Source organism: Taudactylus pleione, unplaced genomic scaffold (assembly GCF_031769625.1).
Source record: "Taudactylus pleione unplaced genomic scaffold, aTauple2 ptg000093l, whole genome shotgun sequence".
NCBI classification, from domain to species: Eukaryota; Metazoa; Chordata; class Amphibia; order Anura; family Myobatrachidae; genus Taudactylus; species Taudactylus pleione.
Genome location: NW_028284495.1, coordinates 1,211,148 through 1,230,742, shown reverse-complemented (window position 1 = coordinate 1,230,742; position 19,595 = coordinate 1,211,148). Strand labels below are relative to the sequence as shown.

General features: G+C 45.9%; 1 protein-coding gene across 1 annotated transcript; it reads right to left on the bottom strand.

Moving 5' to 3' along the window:
* Positions 1–8,453: 8,453 nt before the first annotated feature.
* On the bottom strand, positions 8,454–11,137 carry MOS (MOS proto-oncogene, serine/threonine kinase). The gene has a single exon (XM_088469741.1). It carries the CDS (start codon positions 11,019–11,021, stop codon positions 9,912–9,914), a length of 1,110 nt encoding a protein of 369 aa, XP_088325867.1. The 5' UTR covers positions 11,022–11,137; the 3' UTR covers positions 8,454–9,911.
* Between the last annotated feature and the right edge of the window lie 8,458 nt (positions 11,138–19,595).

The following is a 19,595-nucleotide window of genomic DNA, read 5'->3' as shown; positions in this document are numbered from 1 at the left end:
AATTTCATTATCAATTGATGGCACAACTATCTCCTCTAGCCCTAAAGTGCGCTGTCTTGGAGTTATCCTGGACTCCTTCAAAACCACACAATCAGCACCTCTCGCAGTCCTGTCATTTCGATCTCAAAAATATTTTCAGGATTAGACCCTTTTTCACCTAGGATGCTACTAAAACCCTCATCCACTCGCTGGTCATCTCCAGATTGGACTACTGTAACCTCCTCCTATCTGGCCTCCCTGACTCCCACTTTGACCATCTCCCTTCACACTCTCGCCTGTCCACTTCGCTCAACAAATGCATGCCATCACTCCTGCCAACTAATTACTTCCTCCCGCCTCCAAGATTTTAGCCGTGCTGCTCCCTACCTGTGGAACGCTCTCCCTATCAGACTCTCCACCTCTCTACAAATCTTCAAACGGGCTCTCAAGATCCACTACTTCATCATGGCCTTCCAGCTCACACCCTAACCCACTACATGCTCTTTCCTCCGTCTACCCAAACTGTATTGTGCCGGTTTACCTGCCCCTCCCCTTTTGAATGTAAGCTCTCACGAACAGGGTCATCTTCCCTCATGTGCTTCTCCTAATACTTTCTTCTTCTTTCTCCCCACAAGGGCACCTAACACTAGATTGCTCCATTAGCGATTAAAACATTCAAAATGAGCAGCAGGGAGTTAGCAATGTGTATAAACCATGTCTTTGTCCTGTACTGTATTGTATTGTACTGTAATTCACTGGATTCTTGTTCACTTATTTGTTTATGTACTTTGTTCAGCGCTGCAGAACACTTGTGGCACCAAGCAGTTTTAATATATAAATTTTGGATTCATTCTAAAAGAGCACTATAATATTTATATAAGCATATATAATAAAAATATACCTAGTGCTATATTATGCAGCACTTACCATGGACTATTGATTCATTCATATAGTCCACATCCCACTGGAGATTATAGTTTAAATTTCCAAAACAATATAAATTGCCACAACCATACTAGGTTCTATATTTGTCAATTAACCTTTCAGTATATTTTTAGAGTTTGATGGAGCACAAAGAAACTCAGCCAATCATGGGGAGAACATAAAAACTACACACAAATAGTCAGAATCAAAGTAAATTTTGAGGCTAAAAATTGTGACTCATTTGAAGCTCATTTCTTGTTAGAGGTCATTGCTAATTTGGATTGACAATCTAAATTAGCATTACAATGATATGGTTATATTATTATTATAATTATTTAGCTAGTCTGCAGTGAATGTTTGAGAATAATTATATGCTAAATCAGAGAATTTTTCTCAAGAAAGAATATGCATGATCATCTCATTAATTTCTACTGATACTTAATTCCGTCCTTAAATATGTTGACATGATCTTTACCGCATGTTTTAATGGCAGAAATAGCTTGATAAATATGCGCTAAGTGAGAAAGAAGATATTTGCTATGGAAGATTATTTAAGATCATGTGCACTACTATTTACAATTCAATTATGTGCAATAAAACCTAAGGGATGTATTCAATTAGCCACAGGGTTTAACCCACGACTAACTGCCGGTCAAACAAATTAGTCTTTTGCCCGCATCGAACGGTCTGGGCGGGGCTCACGCGCAGGGTAATCCAAGCTGATTAAATAGTTCCAGCATGACAATTAACCTAATTGAATACACCCCAAGAGTCTTAGATGGGACAATGCAATATTTTGAATAAAAGACTTTTTGTATGATGTGGATACTGCTATGTAATAGGCACTTAACGGCTTCATGCCATTTAACTAAAGGGATAATGCCAGAGATCATAGCTCTCATTAAAAACTTACCTTTGTTAACTCTTTCTTCGAAGTCCATAGGGTCCACAGGGAGATCTTGGGGTGTAGGTGATGGAACTGAATCCGGGCACCACGCAGTTAAAGCTTTCAGCTCCCAGGATGCACTGGGTCCACTCTCCCTATACCCCACCCCCGAGCCAGAGGCACCTCAATTCGTAATAAGCCAAAAGTCGGAGGAAGATAAGAGAAGGAAGACTGGTACACTCAAGAATCACATTCTCACACAGAAGGACACGGAAAACTGGTGACCAGCAACACAGCCCATATGAAGCCCGGTGTGTCAGGGCGGGTGCCCTGTGGACTGCGTAGAAAGAGTTAAAGGTAAGTTTTTACCATAACTCAACCCCTTCAGGCTCCACAGGGAGACCTTGGGAATGTCCCAAAGCAGTCCTTTTAAGGGTGGGGATGCACTGCGCTGAGAGGAGAATCCGGCACCCAAAGGAAGCATCCTGAGAGGCAAAAGGTATCAAAGGCGTAGAACCTTAGAAAAAGATCTGGCCAGAAGACCACGTGGCCACCTTACAAAGCTGAACAGTCAAGTCATCAAGGCGAGCTGCCATGAGGGACCCTCAGACCGAGTAGAATGAGCATTAACAGAAGCCGAAACAGGCAGATCAGCCTGCGTGTAAGCCTACGAGGCAGTCATAGGAACCCATCTAGCCGTTTGCTTATTCCATTCTTGTGAAATCCATAGAGCACAAATAAGGAGTCTGATTTCCTGAAGGGAACTGGTACGGTCCACATAAATCCTGAGGGCGCAGACCAAATCCAAGGAGGCCTCACCTGCCGAGAGGTCTGGTGATTGAGGCCAGGACTATAATTTCCTCATTAATGTGGAAATTAGAAAACAACTTTAGGAAGGAACTCAGGATGAGTGCGAAGCACAGCCGTGTCCCGGTGAAATATCAGGAAGGGGGAGCGAAAGGACAGCACCCCCAATTCTGACACTCTCCTGGCAGATGCAAATCACCAGAAGAAAGTGTCTTAGCTGTTAAGTTCCATAGAATATAGTGGTTCAAATGGAGGACCCTGGAGTGCCCAAAGAACTACTGAAAAATCCCAAAAGGAGCCACTAGGGGGACAAAGGGAGGTTGAATCCAGAGGACACCCTGGAGGAAGGTTTGGATATCTGGAAGTGAAGCAATTATACGTTGGAACCATACTGACAGTGCAGAGATATGCACCTTCAGTGAGGCCAGGCGGAGTCCGAGTTCCAATCCAGCTTGAAGGAAGGCCAGGACTCTGGAGATCCAAAACACCTGGGGGTCGTAATTCCTAGGACGACACCACTGGAAATATGTTTGACACATTCTGTTGTAGATCCTAGCAGAAGCCGGCTTACGCGCTCTAAGCATTGTGTTGATGACAGAACTAGAGAATTCTTTGAACCTTAGGAGGGATGTCTCAGGAGCCACGCCATCAAAGACAGATGATCCAGGTCCGGGTAAAGGCAAGGACCCTCGAGACAACAGGTCTGGATGTTGAGGCAGCAGGAACGGAGTGTCGATGGAGAGACTCCGAAGATCTGAGTACCACTGACGTCACTGCTGCCCGACTTAGAGTGCTTCCTTGATGGTTGTTGTAATCCACTGTGGTGGAGTTGTCGGGTTTTCCGTGAAGTATGTGCTTGGCCAGCTTGAGGGCCCTGTACACAGCCCGAAGTTCCAAATATGTGGATTGGAAGGATTGCTTCGACTGCTGTCCAATGGCCCTGAAAAGAGTGCGGACCGGTCACTGCGCCCCTGCCCAGGAGACTGGCGTCCGTTGTTATCAGTACCCAGTCCGGGATCCAAAACGGGCGACCCTTGGTTAGATGAGAAGACAGTAGCCACCAAGACAGACGCACCTCCGGAGACAGCACCATTGTCGGAGCTTTGATCCAGTGAGGTCATCCATTCCACCTGGAATGGATCAGCCATTTGCAGAAGCCTGGAATGAAACGGAGCATATTCCACCATGTTGAAGGTGGACACCATGGATCCCAGAACTTGCATCACTGAGTGTACTGACACCCGGCGACTGTGGAAGCATCTGCGAACTCAGAGTTGTAATGTGGAGATCTCTTCTGAAGTCAGAAACATTCCCTGCTGTTGAGAATCCAGAAGGGCTCCCAGATGAACCATCCTCTGTGTGGGAATTAGGGAGGACTTTTTACAATTGATTAACCACCCATGTATCTGTAGAAAAGCAATTGTGAGTTGCAAGTGGTGGCGAAGCACTTTTGGAGAACTCGCCAACAAGAGGAGGTCGTCCAGATATGGTAGTAGCCAGATACCTTGACTCCACAGATGGGCCATGACAGGCATAATTTTAGTAAATACTCTTGGAGCTGTGGATACGCCAAAGGGCAGCACCCGAATCTGGAAGTGTTGCTGCAGTATAGCAAACCGTAGAGAATGCTGGTGAGAAGGTGTTATAGGAACATGTAGGTATGCGTCCTGGATGTCCAGTGAGACCATATAATCCCCAGGTTCCATAGCCCTTATGATGGAGCGCAAGGTTTCCATCCCGAACCTGGGCACCCTGAGGAATTTGTTCAGAGATTTGAGGTTGAGTATAGGCCGAAGAGACCCATTCGGTTTCTGAACCAGAAAGAGTAGAATAACCACCAGTCCCTCGTTGAGAAAGTGGAACTGGTACAATTAGCCCTGCTTGCAGCAGGGACCGTATGGCTTTCTGGATCTGCAAGGCCTTGTTCCTGTCCTAAGACAAACTGTGCAGAAAAACTGGTGGGGGGGTCTCCCAGTTGTGGACCTCATGGCCTCCCGGGGGGTCTTTGAAGAAATGACAGGGCATACCCCTGAGAGACCACTTCTCTTACCCAAGCGTCCTTGGTGGTTTGACACCAGCACTGGTTTGACACCAGAGGGAGGCCCGCCCAGTCAGGCTGAGGATTTATCCTCTGGTTTGAAGGCAGGACATCTTGTGCTCCAGGCCTGTTTCTTAGGCTTGGCAGCCTTCTTGGCAGTGGACTGTCTAAGAAAGGACTGCCCTTTGAATTTTCCTTGGGGACAAAAAGACCTAAAGGAAGAGGTTCGAGACTTTGAAGGAGCAGATGCTGAAGGCAGAAACGCAGATTTTGAGTTTGCCAACAATCTTGTCCAGGTCTGGACCAAACAAAATCTCCCTATTATAGGATAAGGCCTCCAGGCCTTTCTTAGAATCGGCATAAGCGCTCCAAGAGCGCAACCACAGGGAACGGTGAGCAGACGCAGCCGAGACCCTGGATGTCAACAGACTAACATCCAGAGCAGCCTCACCGATATATGCAGCCACATCCCAGATGTGGCCAACCGGTGACACCAGATTCTCCAAAGCTTCCAAGGGAAAGGAGTCATCAAGTGCATCGGCCCCTCTCTCTGTACCCTTAGATACCCTGGGGATAACCATGGACGGGCGGGCAACAGCTCCTGAAAGAGAGTATATTGATTACAGGCAAGTTTCCACTTTCCTATCTGTAGGATCTTTCAAGGAAGAGATGGAAGGCATAGGTAATGTTGCACTTCTAATCAATCGTGTAACGTGGGAATCCACCGCAAGGGTGAGTCCCACTTTTTACAATGAGCCTCAGGAAATGGGTAACATGAGGCCAAACATTTTTGAGGATTAGATCTCTTACCAGGCAATTGCCAGACAGCATACATTTGATCCATTAGCTGATCTGACAGAGGGAATACTGCCGAAGTCACTTTTATCTGTTTAAACAGAGGGTGTTTGGATTTAGGGGCTGGCTTGTCATCCTCTATAACCAATACGCATCTGACCGCACGCACCAAGGCAGGAATATTAATCCTTGACTTGTCTCTGCCTCTTGCAAAGGGGAGTCTGGATTAGCGGCGTCAGCCACTTCTCCGTCATCAGATGACATCTCAGACTCCGATAGCTGTGTGGATTGAGAGGACAACACAGGATGCTTAGCTGGCCGTACAGGTTTCTCACTCTGCAACATGGTCTGAATGGCCATAGAGGAAGCTGCCAGACTCTGCTCTGAAGTAGAGAAAACATCCACCCATGGTGGAGGTATACCCTGGGGTAATCACGGTGTGGGAATGACAGCCTGCTCTAACACAGGAGGGATCTGCATAATTAGTGGTAGTTCCTGCGAGGGGATAACAGGCTGCTATGGTAACCCCATAGGAGGAAAAGCAGCCAGGACCGCTAGACGGCCAGCATCTGAGAAGAGATCGCCCAAGGGGGCTCCTGTACAGATGCTGGTTTCCCGGATCAAAAATGTCCCTGGTGGTCTAGTGGATTGCGATGGCTGGAGCCTGCATCCACACTCAGCCACCTCAGGTCTGTCCCGAGACTGGATGTATTGACTGCTTAACATAAGGGTCACCGCGAACGGTGACCTACCTTACCTGTCCCTTAAAGTCCGGTTGCAGTCTGGGTCCTCTCCAGGGGGCCCTGGCTAGCGCTGACCCCCGGAATGCCCGCCGAGATCCCCAGATCAGTACTGGCGCTGCGGCCCCGGAGGGACGACATCCCTACAACAGTCTGCTGCTGCGCGCTCTAGTTGAAGAAATAAAATAAATTAAAACATAGAAATAATAGCTTAAGGGCTCCCTAAGCAGCCCCCCTGCGTAATGGTGACCCGACTCCGGCCAGGACCCAACAAAACTGAGGTGCCTCTGGCTCGGGGTATAGGGAGAGTGGACCCAGTGTATCCTGGAAGCTTTAACTGCGTGATGCCCAGATTCAGTTCCATAAGCTACACCCCAAGGTCTCCCTGTGGAGCCTATGGACCCTGAAGAAGAAAACCCATTAACTGAAACATACCGCCAGGGACAGACTGGGGCTCTTGATCAACACTGAAATTAACCACTGTAGGCATGGACACTCGCGCAAAAGGGACGTGGCAGTTCTAACTGGGTCGTGCCGCAAGTCAAGGGGGCCTGGTCTCGCGGCATGCCCGTCTCTCTGTATCCGGCCAAGCAGTGCACCTGGAGGTGTAACTGCTCGGCCAGGTTTCAGACTGGACCGGTCCACCAGGCATTTGCCAGAAGTGCCAGATAACTAGTCCGGCCTTGCTTACCGCCACCCCTATAAAATAGCTACGGGGATGGTGAAATTAGGCAAATTTACCAAGCGAGGGAAACGCCCCCCCCACCCCCCCCTCCCCACAAAACAAAAAACTATTTTTACTGCTACGTCTAGTCATCTTGAGATGAAGTTACTTTTTTCCAGCTATGGGAGACCCACAAAACTAGTAAGGCTTCAATGAATATCCTTCTCAATGTGTATATTACTGGAGCCCTTTGTAGGCAGCATCTCTCATCACTACATTTCTCAGCGATTTGGAATGCTTGATCTGGCCCATATCAAAAATTAAATGATGTAACACTAGCTTTGCTACGCAATCACTTTGCTTCCAGATCCGGGCCAAGCCGTACAACTGCACATGCGTGTACGTCTGGCCGTGCATCTGCAATGCCAGAGTAGTTGCGATAAACATTAGGTTCAGCTACAGCCCACCAGCTAGCGATCTCAAGATCCTTCTCCTGGCAGGCCGCTTTCATGGAGATAAGCAGGATGACATCTGCTGATGGCGTAACCCTAGGCAGACAAGCTCCGAAAACTTTTGGTTTTTGTAGCTTGTTACACTGCACTTCTGAAACATCCTATATGGCGACTGTGGCATGCTGCAATTATTTTGGTGAAATGTAGGAGATATCTGCAGTACCATCTGCCTTTGACATAGTTAAATCTTTTCTTTACTTAAATACAGAAACTGCTGTTTCCACATTATTTATGGGGCAGAATGGCTCAATAAATAGGCCACTTAAGTTTCATATCTGTGCAATATTGTCTCCTAATTTAATATTAAGAACCAGGATATACTGTAGGTTAAAAATTATACAAAACAATTCCAAACCCCTCCTACCAAAAAAATAAAACAGAAATTGGCAAAATTTATTTATTATAAAAATATACATGTGTAGATGTAGAATTTAAAGTTTCAAAAACAACTGAATTGCTGCTCACATTAAAATAAAATAATTGAAATCACTGCTGGTACATTCACCTTTACGCAAATATGGAGACTCAAGAGTTGTCATTTTTTTTTTTTACATAAAAGACTATTTGGTCTTTTTGAAAGTATGAAGGTTAAGTTGGAAAGCGTTGTAGTTATGTGTTTTCAAAACGCACGTAGAAACTCACATACAGCAAATCCAGATATTTTGTGAGCTGTACAAATGTTAGTGTAGAATATTTATTCACTAGGTCTAGGTGACATTACATTCCTCTTTTAGTCTGTACCACGGACCAGCCACTAATATGGCTCTCTACTGTGGCAATTCCATGCTGGCCTCTTTTAAAGTCCAGGGCAAACTTCTCAAAATTAAAAGCAGTTGTATTTTATATCTGCAGGATATGGCGTTATTATTTGGAGTATTTATATTGTACCAAACAAAGTTACCAGACCCCCCTTTCTTTTTCTGCAGGTCTGATTATCTATATAGAATGGGATACTAGGGGTCAATTTACTAAGGAGTGTTAGGAGACAAAGTGAAAGGAGAAAAAGGTACCAGCCAGTCAGCTCCCAACTGTCATTTTTCAAACACAGCCTGTGACATGGCAGTTAGGAGCCGATTGGCTGGTACCTTATCTCATTTCACTTTGTCTCCTAACACTGCTTAGTAAATAGACTCCTAGGACTTGCCAGATAGACATTTTATGGTGAGAGATTTATTGCTGCATCTTATATTTTCTGACTGAATTGACCTAGATTAAAAACAAATCAGTATAAGCATGTCAATTAAAATTTAATTGCCTATTACCCCAAGGTAAATGTACACTGTAGATTCCTCCTCAGCAGGTCTTTCCCTTACCTTAAAAATCACTTGTAAATAGACAAAGTAGCAACAAGCACCTCAGCTAACACCTGGAGCCGCAACATTAAATTCTAAATGGTTGACAAGACGGCCTGTACATTGAAAGCAGCACCCGATTGCTTCACAGTGAAAGCACATATTATATAGTATGCTGAATTTAAAATATAACATTTTATTGCACACAAAACTCAGCTGTCAGTTCAAGACAAACTAGTAAATACTGTTGTTTTTCCACTAATGTGAAGTAAGGGAAACAGCAGGAGTCATTACATGAACTGTGCAAATGTCATAAAGTTAACTGTATAAATAATACAAGAAAATATCCACGCTTTCATCATGAATTAGACTTAATAAATCAAAGAATAATTCAATTCGCTCCCGACTGCAACGAAACAGTTTCTCATTGTATAAAAGGCTAAACGTCACAGCCAAGCGCAAGGAAATGGCTATTTGCCTATCACACATATATTGTCATTACTTTCAATATTCTTCATTTTTGTGTCTCTTAATTATGAAATGGTCTACAACTTATTCCCAATGATTTCACCGATTTACGAAATGTAAACACCCATTTGTTTTTACCCACAAAGCACAATAGACTATAACCTCATGTTGGAAATGAACAGTGACAATTGTAGTGACACTAAATATTCTTCAGCCCACAAATCACACAATAAATAAAATGAAAACAAATAAACAAAATAATATACTAACATGTGGAATGTTTGAGTTACATAGTCCAAGATCATCACTGCACTTGTTACTCCTATTAAATAAGAACATATATATTGGACCACTGTGCCAGGGTGGTACCTTGTGCCCTGTATTCTACATATCACAGGTACTGTCAGTTACCTGAAGCGTCCCAAAACAAATCTAACACATGTAAACACATACATACATAGCTGCAAGCTAGCTGAGCCACTGTCTGATAGCTAGTGACCCTATAGAGTGCGATACCAGCCAATACTGATATTTCCCTGTAGCCGATGATAGTACTGACAGCCGACTCCCATGTAACAATATATAGTGTATATTTTGCAGGGTAGTTGGGCAGCAGTACATGGGGTAGCACCATACAACCGGAGATGCTGATGCTGGACAGACTGCAGAATGACACCAGGTACATCATAGGCAGCGCAGCACTGGGCACACACAGGCCATAAAGGCGTATGCCTAGGGCGTCACTGCTCCAGGGGGCGCACAGCTGGCGGTGTGACTGACTGCAGTGTAAGGGACAGCGCTTTTGGTCAGTGTGTAGGACCTGCCAGGAAGAGTGCAGAGGTCCCTGATTGGGGTGGCATTGCAGCATCACCCGTGCAGCACAGGGGGCAGTCTGGCCCGGTAGAAGCCTGGGCACAGTGCAGCAGCCTCTCCATCAGCTCCTCGGCACTGGGTCTCTCCTCTGGCCGGGCCGCCCAGCAGCTCTGCACTATGTCCATGGCCGCCCTGCCGGCCTCCGTGCTGCGGAACACCTGTCCGATCTCCGGACGCAGGTCATAGGCGACAACCGCATACAGCACGCACTGCCGGTCCCCGGTGTACGGCAGCTCCCGGGTCACCATCTGCCACAGGGTGACAGCGAACGAGTAGATGTCAGCTTTGACGGTGACCGGCTCCCCGCGGAGGAGCTCGGGCGCCCGGTGGGTGTAGGTGCCCCCCAGGTGACGGAGCTGGGTGCAGCCGGGATCCTCGCCGTACTCCACGTCCCGCAGCCGCTGCGAGCAGCCGAAGTCTCCGATCTTGCACAGGTCGCCCGGGGCCAGCAGCACGTTGGCCGGTTTGAGGTCCAGGTGAGCCACCCCGCCCCGGTGCAGGAAGCACAGCCCGTCCGCGACGTGACGCGCATAGCGCAGGCAGCTGTCTCTCCCGAGTGGGGGGCCGCGGCCGTAGATGCGGCGGTGCAGGGTGCTGCTGCCCGCGTACTCCATGATGATTGTGCCGGGGCTGCCGGGATCCCCGGGGCAGGAGGCGCTGGCGGCCAGGACGCGCACCACATGCGGGTGACGGAGGCGGGCGGCGTTCAGCTCGGCCCAGAAACTCTGCCGGGAGGCCAGCCGGTTCTTGCTGCAGCGCTTCACCTTCTTCAGCGCCACCGTCTGTCCCCGGTAGGTGGCCCGATAGACGGAACCGAAGCCCCCGGAGCCCAGAGGTTCCAGCACCCGCACCTGTTCCCAATCGATGCTGCACCAGGCCAGGCGAGGGGGGAGCCGGGAGCCGGCCGGGCGGCGGGTGCAAGGGCTCGGGAGCCCCCCCGGCTTGTTGCTGCTCAGCTCCAAGGGACTGCTGCAGGGGCGTAGGTCTATGGACGGTGACAGGTCCCGGGGCAGGAAGCGATCCACTGGGATTGGGGAAGGCATGGTGCGGGGGATGTGTCCAATGGCCGGCCAGCTGCAGTACTACTACTACTACTACTACCGGCGGTGGGAGGAGGGACGGGAGACAATCACCGCGCTTTCTGTGTACACACGTGTGCTGCAGCCGCTTGCGATTGACAGCTACTCACTGTACACTGCCATCACTACTATGCACTGTACACTGACTGCTATCTCCATTGTCACTATTACTGTATACACTGCCAGCTATCCCCCCCCCTTGTCATTACTAGGTGTATGTACTATGGTAACCATCATCGGTACTATCTACACTGACTGATATCACCATCATCACTACTATGTATGCTGTTACCATTATCGTTACTATCTACACTATCACCATCATAACTATTATTATTATACTTTATTTATATAGTGCCACAAAGGTTCGGCAGCGCCTTACACAGTACATAAATGAACACACAAGAAAAACAGTTAATAGTAATATAAAACAATACAGGACAAGGACATGGTTATACACATAGCTGCATAACACAAGCAGTAGGGCCTCAGCAACCAAATGTTAGGTGCCAATTGGGGAGATAGGAGTAAAAGATAGGGAGGAGGGGGAGGAGAATCACGTGAGGAATGAGGGCCCTGCTTGTGAGAGCTTACATTCTAAAGAGGAAGGGCAGACAGACATGGGCGACACAGATGGGGTAGATAGTGAGGAAGGAGCATGGAGCGACACAGATGGGGTAGATAGTGAGGAAGGAGCATGGAGTGACACAGATGGGGTAGATAGTGAGGAAGGAGCATGGAGCAGTGGGTTAGAATATGTGCTGCGGAATGTGTGTGTATAAGATGACCTGGGGCGGGATGCAGTAAACGAAAAATGCGGTAAACTCCCCGTTTACCGCATTTATCGTATGCATAATTCTGCTAGCCGCTGGGCTACCCTATAGAAGCCTATGGGCTTCTGCCGCATCGCGCTGCTATGAGGGATCCGATCGGATCCCTCCCAGCATGCCCCGCGGTCGCCGCATCATTCTGTGCATGCGCAGATGGACTCCCGGGTCATAAACCCGGAAATCCACTGTGCTGCAGAGATCGCAAAGGACAGCTGTTATTGGAAGAGCTGTCCTTTGCTGTACTGATCGCATATGTTTATGCATATGCGATCAGTACTAATGCGATGTCCGGCGATAAGTGTTAGTGCATGCCGCCCTTGATGTTATGTCAAACTTAAATTCTTCATACATCTCTCTCTATGACAGAAAATAGATTTTGTTTATGTGTTATTTACGTAAGAGATGCACAAAATAAAGCTGTAGCGCTTTAATTTTTCTGTGTTCCATTTTAGCATCTAAATACATCCTGCTAAAAATGCAGTTATTATGGGACTGTCCCGCCATCCTAATACAGTAGTGAATACTTTAGTCCCAGCTGCTGGGTGCTATGCCATGCTCATGACCTGTGATGTCACGCCGCCGCGTCTGCCTAGGTCAAAGCCCAGGCACTCCTGAGACTCCCAGAAGAGCTCAGCGGTGCCATGTCCGCAGTACGGTGGATCTGACCGGCAGCACTGACCGTCGGGTCTGACCCTGCGACACACTAATGTGCCGCGGCACAGTGGTCGAAAAACACTGATATACACTGACTATTATCCGCATCATCACAACTATGTATTCTCTGGTACCATCATCGTTACTATCTATACTCATGGGTGTAACTACAGTAGGTGCAAGGGGTGCAGCTGCTATGGGGCCCTGAGCTTTGGTGGGCCCATCTTCCTTGTCATAGTTACTTTTGTTATATACATTTTTCCCCATTGGGTGGTACATAGGGGCCCATATAAATCTTTGCTATGGGACCTTCAAATACCTAGTTACGCCCCTGTGTATACTGACTGATACCATCATAACTACTATGTATGCTGTTACCATCATCATTACTATCTACACTGATATCACCATCATCACTACTATGTATACTGGTAACATCATCACTACTATCTACACTGACTGGTATCGCCATCATCACTACTATGTATGCTGTTACCATCATCGTTACTATCTACACTGATATCACCATCATCACTACTATGTATACTGGTAACATCATCACTACTATCTACACTGACTGGTATCACCATCATCACTACTATGTATGCTGTTACCATCATCGTTACTATCTACACTGATATCACCATCATCACTACTATGTATACTGGTAACATCATCACTACTATCTACACTGACTGATATCACCATCATAACTACTATGTATGCTGTTACCATCATCGTTACTATCTACACTGACTGATATCACCATAATAACTACTATGTATGCTGTTACCATCATCGTTACTATCTACACTGATATCACCATCATCACTACTATGTATACTGGTAACATCATCACTACTATCTACACTGACTGATATCACCATCATAACTACTATGTATGCTAAACAAAAGTATGTACTGTTTAGTGCGCTAACCAATGCAGCCTATATCAGCAATCCACAAAGAGTTACACCAAACTCTAAAATCAAATATTTATACAAAATAGCATTGAGGAGGCGCTTAGGAAAAAAAAATAATACTTCCCATTCATGTACAGTATCCTGAATCCTTTGTTCTCATATGTAGGATGTGTATTTCAGGAGACATAAAGGGGAGGGAGAAAAAGAAATCCAATCGTGTAATACAGTTTAAAATACAACGTGATACAATTGGACACTGGTGTCACTCAATACATTAAATGAATGATCTCAATTATTGGGGTTGCCCCCTATATAACCCACTCACAGCTGTAAGCTGATATAAGGCACATCAACAAGATAAAATTCGTTAAATAGTGGTAGGGGTTGCCCCCCCCCCCAAAAAAAAACAAACAGTAAAATCATCATTACTAGACATTTGTAAGAGAATATATTCATGCGCTTCTTGGAGTGTGAGCAAGCCCACTGTGATATTGGGGTACCCCTATGTTGACCCAAGTGTGAGCAAGAGCAAAAAAAACAATGGTATACCACAGTGCTTGGCGCTTACTCCGCTATACCAATTCACATATACTGTATAGGATAATGTGTGATTAAATACACAAACATATTGAATTAACCAAACAAGTCCAACTTTCAGTGTGTAACCAGAAATAGGACACACTAGTACTATGGTGAGTAGTAAAATCACTGTAACATATTTATTTTATATACACAGTAAAAAACACACAGAACGGCAAAAACAGAATAAAATGGTATTGTATAAAACAATCAGTATCCATATATGGATAATACACTTAAGGATTTTTAAAATTGTCCCAAAAGAGGTCACATGTAAACCAATGGGTGACTATAGGTGGATATTCATATGGAGAAGGATAAATTGTCCCAGTAGTCACATATGATAAAAACTAACAATGAAAGATTGTACCAAATCTGGAGGTGAGGAGCCACAGGTGTTGTAAAATACAGGATGTTCCGGATGTACCATGTATAGGCTCCTAAGCATTCATCCAGAAGAGGTTTTTAGTCCATAAAACAAGATCTCCTTCTAGGTGGGCACTGGTGGAGCACGCCCATGCGTTTAGAGACTTACAAGTATTCTTCAAGGCTAGCCTGAAGGGGTATACAATCGGGAAGCCGGCTGCCTTAATACCGGCAGCCGGCTTCCCGACTGTCATATCCCGGCGAGGGTGAAATGCCGGGCGTCTAGATGTAGACGCCTGACATTTCCCCGATGCAGGGAGACTGGCGCCCGGCATCCCGATCGAAGGGATGCCCGGCGCCGCGAGCGGACAGCTGCGGTGGGGGAGGGTTAAGTTTAGGGCACCTGGGAGGGACTTAGGGTTAGGCACCCCCCCTGGGGACTTAGGTTTAGGCAGCGGGGAAGGGGGGGGTAGGGTTAGGCACTTTGGGGGGAGGTTAGGGTTAGGCACCCCTAAGGAGGGTTAGGGGGTTAGGTTAGTCAATACTATCGACGATCGGGACTTCCAGCGCTGTCGGGCTTCCGCTGCCGGGAACTCAGCTTTGGTCGGCCAGTCACTGCCGGAAATTGAACTGCAGGCCATGCGGCCGACGGTATTTCATACTAGTTCCCCTGAAGAAGCTACACTGACTTATCACCATCATCATTACAATGTATATTGAGGCGATGTATTAACATCTAATCTGCAGGATGTAAAAAGAAAACAAAGGCTGCACTGTCAGTCTCAGAAAAAATGTGACATAGAAATGCTGTAAATATAGAAAGATGCAGCTAATATGAATCAGAGGTCACCTGATGTATAAGAAGCAAATAGACAAATGTGAAAATTAGCGCAATCTAAAAAATGAATGATAATACAAATAAATATAATCAAATGTAAGAGGTGTTGCAAAAAATGAAATAAAATACAATAAATCAATGCAGTGGCAGATGGAAAAGTAATAATGAATTAAATTTCTAATGTACAGTATTGCATAAATAATCACACAATAAAAAATCTTCATAAATATGAATAACAATATAGATGATTCAAAAAAGTCTCAACAAATAAAATATGAATGGTTAAAAGTTCAATAAAACCAATTGGTAAATAGTGTACACATGCCACGGAAAACTATTCTCAAGTAGCACACTGGAGTGTTATTAGGATGTTGCAACCTAACCTGCAGGTAGGTGAGTGCCGTGAATGTGTCCAATCGGTTGCTGTGACCCTTGACACAGGTAGTATCCCATGGTATCCTGGAAAATATGTGCAACTTAGTGCGATCCTGTTGAGGGGTTTCAATAAATCCTGTGTCCTTTCAATAGGGTAAGTTAGCACAAGCGGATTGCTTGGTGATGGAGATAGCGCTCCAGACAGTACTGTGATAAATCAATCCGAGTTGTGTGTGTAATGAGAGGGTAAGGTGCCTAACGCGTTTCCCTGTATCCTACAGCTTCGTCAGAGGCAAAGAAATGAGTCTCTATTTCCTTATGATAAATACCCTTCTTAATGATTGACAGCATTTCCATGTGATTGGACATTTGATTAGACCAAGATTAAATGCATCTGCCACATGCATAGAAATAAACAATTCAAACAAAAGAAACAAAAAATGAACATATATATATATATATTAGGGGTCTGCACCGGCCACTTTTCGTATTTTGGTTTTGGATCTGGATCTTACTTCGTGTTTTGGATCTGGATTGGTTTTGCCAAAACCACCCTTCTGTGTTTTGGGTTCTGGGTTTTGTGTTTTGGATCTGTATTTTTTTTTTAAAAAGCATAAAAACAGCTAAAATCACAGACTGTGTTTATTTTTCTGCTCCTATGCTATTATTAACCTCAAAAACCTTAATTTCCACTCATTTCCAGTTTATTCTGAACACCTCACACCTCACAATAGTGTTTTTATGTCCAAAAGGTTGCACCGAGGTAGATGGATGACTATGCTAAGCGACACGAGTGGGCGGCACAAACACGTGGCCCATCTAGGAGTGACACTGCAGTGGCAGACAGGATGGCAGTTTGAAAAACTAGGCCCCAAACAGTACATAATTCAAAGAAAAAAAAGAGGTGCAAGATGGAATTGTCCTTGGGCCCTCCCACCCACCCTTATGTTGTATAAACAGGACATGCACACTTTAACAAACCAATCATTTCAGCGCCAGGGTCTGCCACATGACTGTGGCTGAAATGATTGGCTCGTTTGGGCCCCCACAAAACAAGCTGGCAATTAATCTGGCCCTGCACAAACTGGCTCTACGGAGGCAAGATGTCGTCCTCATCCTCCTCATTCACCGATTCCTCACCCTCTTCAGTGTTGTGTACATCCTCATCCTCACAGAGTATTAATTCGTCCCCGCTGGAATCCACCACCACAGGTCCCTCTGTACGTTCTGGAGGCTGGTCTCCCTGGAAAAGTTGATAATTCATTTTTATGAACATCATCTTCTCCACATTTTGTGGAAGCAACCTCCTACGCCTTTTGCTGACAAGGTTCCCGGCTGCACTAAACACTCTTTCGGAGTGCCCATTGGAGGGGGGGCAACTCAGGTAAAATAGAGCCAGTTTGTACAGGGACCTCCAAATTGTCTCTTTTTCCTGCCAGTACATGTACGGACTGTCTGACATGCCTACTTGGATGCTGTCACCGATGTAATCCTTTAACAGACAGACGCACGCTTGTCGCTGCTGCTTTGAGGATGCAGGTGCGGCTACAGCCCACACAATTCACAAAGGAAAAAAAAATAATTTTTTTATTGTTTGTGGAGCGCACTTTGAGGGTTACACCACCCTTTAACAGACAGACGCACGCTTGTCGCTGCTGCTTTACACATTTCACAAAGAGAAAAAAAAAGAAGAATTTTTTTATTGTTTGTGGAGCGCACTTTGAGGGTTACATCACCCTTTAACAGACAGACGCACGCTTGTCACTGCTGCTTTAAGGATGCAGGTGCGGCTACAGCCCACACATTTCACAAAGACAGAAAAAAAAAGAATTTTTTTATTGTTTGTGGAGCGCACTTTGAGGGTTACATCACCCTTTAACAGACAGACGCACGCTTGTCGCTGCTGCTTTAAGGATGCAGGTGGAATCTAGACGGGATTTGGAACCGGGGACACACTACCTCCATCAATTGTCTAAATCCCACTGCACTAATGGCGGATACCGGACGCACGTCTAACACCAACATAGCAGTCAAGGCCTCAGTTATACGTTTTGCTTCAGGATGACTGCTGTCGTACTTCATCCTCCTCACTAAGGACTGTTGGAGGGTCAATTGTTTAGTAAAAGTAGTGGTGTTCCTACTTCCTCTCTGGGATGATGAACAACTCCCAGCAGCAGCAACATTACTAGGAGGAAGTGGTTCTTGATCTTTCCCTATTTTATTTTTATCGGAGAAAGTTTGGTCCTCCATTTATGTTATATTGATATATACGTGCGGCTAAGGCGCACATAAACACAGAAAATATTTTTTTATTTTTGCTGGAGAGTAGTGCACTTTGTGGGTTACACCACCCTTTAAGAAATTAGCCAGTCGGCTCTTTACTTATGGGACACAGGCGCATGCTTGGCGCTGCTCCTTTGTTGATGCACGTGCGGCTACAGTGCACACAATTCACAAACACAGAAAATATTTTTTTATTTTGTTTGGAGTGCTCTTTGGGGTTTACAGCACCCTTTAGCGGTCAATCCAGCCGGCCCTTTATTTATGGGACACAGGCGCACGCTTGGCACTACTTTGTTGATGCACGTGCGGCTACTGCGCACACAATTCACAAACACAAAAAAATATTTTTTTTAATTTTGTTTGGAGTGCCCTTTGGGGGTTACAGCACCCTTTAGCGGTCAATCCAGCCGGCCTTTTATTTATGGGACACAGGCGCACGCTTGGCACTACTTTGTTGATGCACGTGCGGCTACTGCGCACACAATTCACAAACACGAAAAAATATATTTTTTTATTTTGTTTGGAGTGCCCTTTGGGGGTTACAGCACCCTTTAGCGGTCAATCCAGCCGGCCTTTTATTTATGGGACACAGGCGCACGCTTGGCACTACTTTGTTGATGCACGTGCGGCTACTGCGCACACAATTCACAAACACGAAAAAATATATTTTTTTATTTTGTTTGGAGTGCCCTTTGGGGGTTACAGCACCCTTTAGCGGTCAATCCAGCCGGCCCTTTATTTATGGGACACAGGCGCACGCTTGGCACTACTTTGTTGATGCACGTGCGGCTACTGCGCACACAATTCACAAACACAAAAAAATATATTTTTTTATTTTGTTTGGAGTGCCCTTTGGGGGTTACAGCACCCTTTAATGGACAAGCCAGCCGGCCTTTTACTTATGGGACACAGGCTCACGCTTGGCGCTGCTCCTTTGTTGTTGCACGTGCAGCCACAGTGCACACAATTCATAAACACAGAAAAATTTTTTTTTTTTTTTAGCACTTGGGGGGAGCACCCCTGATGGACAGAGCACCCCCTGGACAACACTACAGCACCCTTTTAGGACTGGGACACTGCACAGGACTTTGGAGTGGACACAGCCCCTATGGACAACTGACTGCACAACACAGTCCAGCCAGCCCCTATGGACTTTGAAGTAGTGGACACAGCCCCTATGGACAACAGCAGCACAACACTACACTGCACTACACTACACAGCCCAGCCAGCCCTAACTCCCACCCTCCCTCTTCACTGTCCACAGCCGAGTGAGAAAATGGCGCCGACGCGGGTACCTTATATAGGATCCAAAACCCGTGAGACCCGGAAGGCGGGATGATGATGTTTTGCCTCGATTTCAGATCCGAGTCAGGCGGGAAAAGTCGGGCCTGACTCGGATTGGCCTCGGATCGGGGGGGTTCGGATTTCAGAAATCCGAACCCGCTCACCCCTAATATATATATATCTATATATATCTATATATAGTGTATCATGATATATTATTACCAGTTATTTATATAGCGCACACATATTCCGCAGCGCTTTACAGAGAGAATATTTGGCCATTCACATCTGTCCCTGCCCCAGTGGAGCTTACAATCTATATTCCCTAACACATGCTCACACACATACACACTTATGGTCAATTCTGAGGGTAGCCAATTAACCTACCAGTATATTTTTGGAATG

What these genes read in the sequence shown, in the direction of transcription:
- MOS (XM_088469741.1), bottom strand. Translation starts at nt 11,021, where the DNA reads ATGCCTTCCCCAATCCCAGTGGATCGCTTCCTGCCCCGGGACCTGTCA.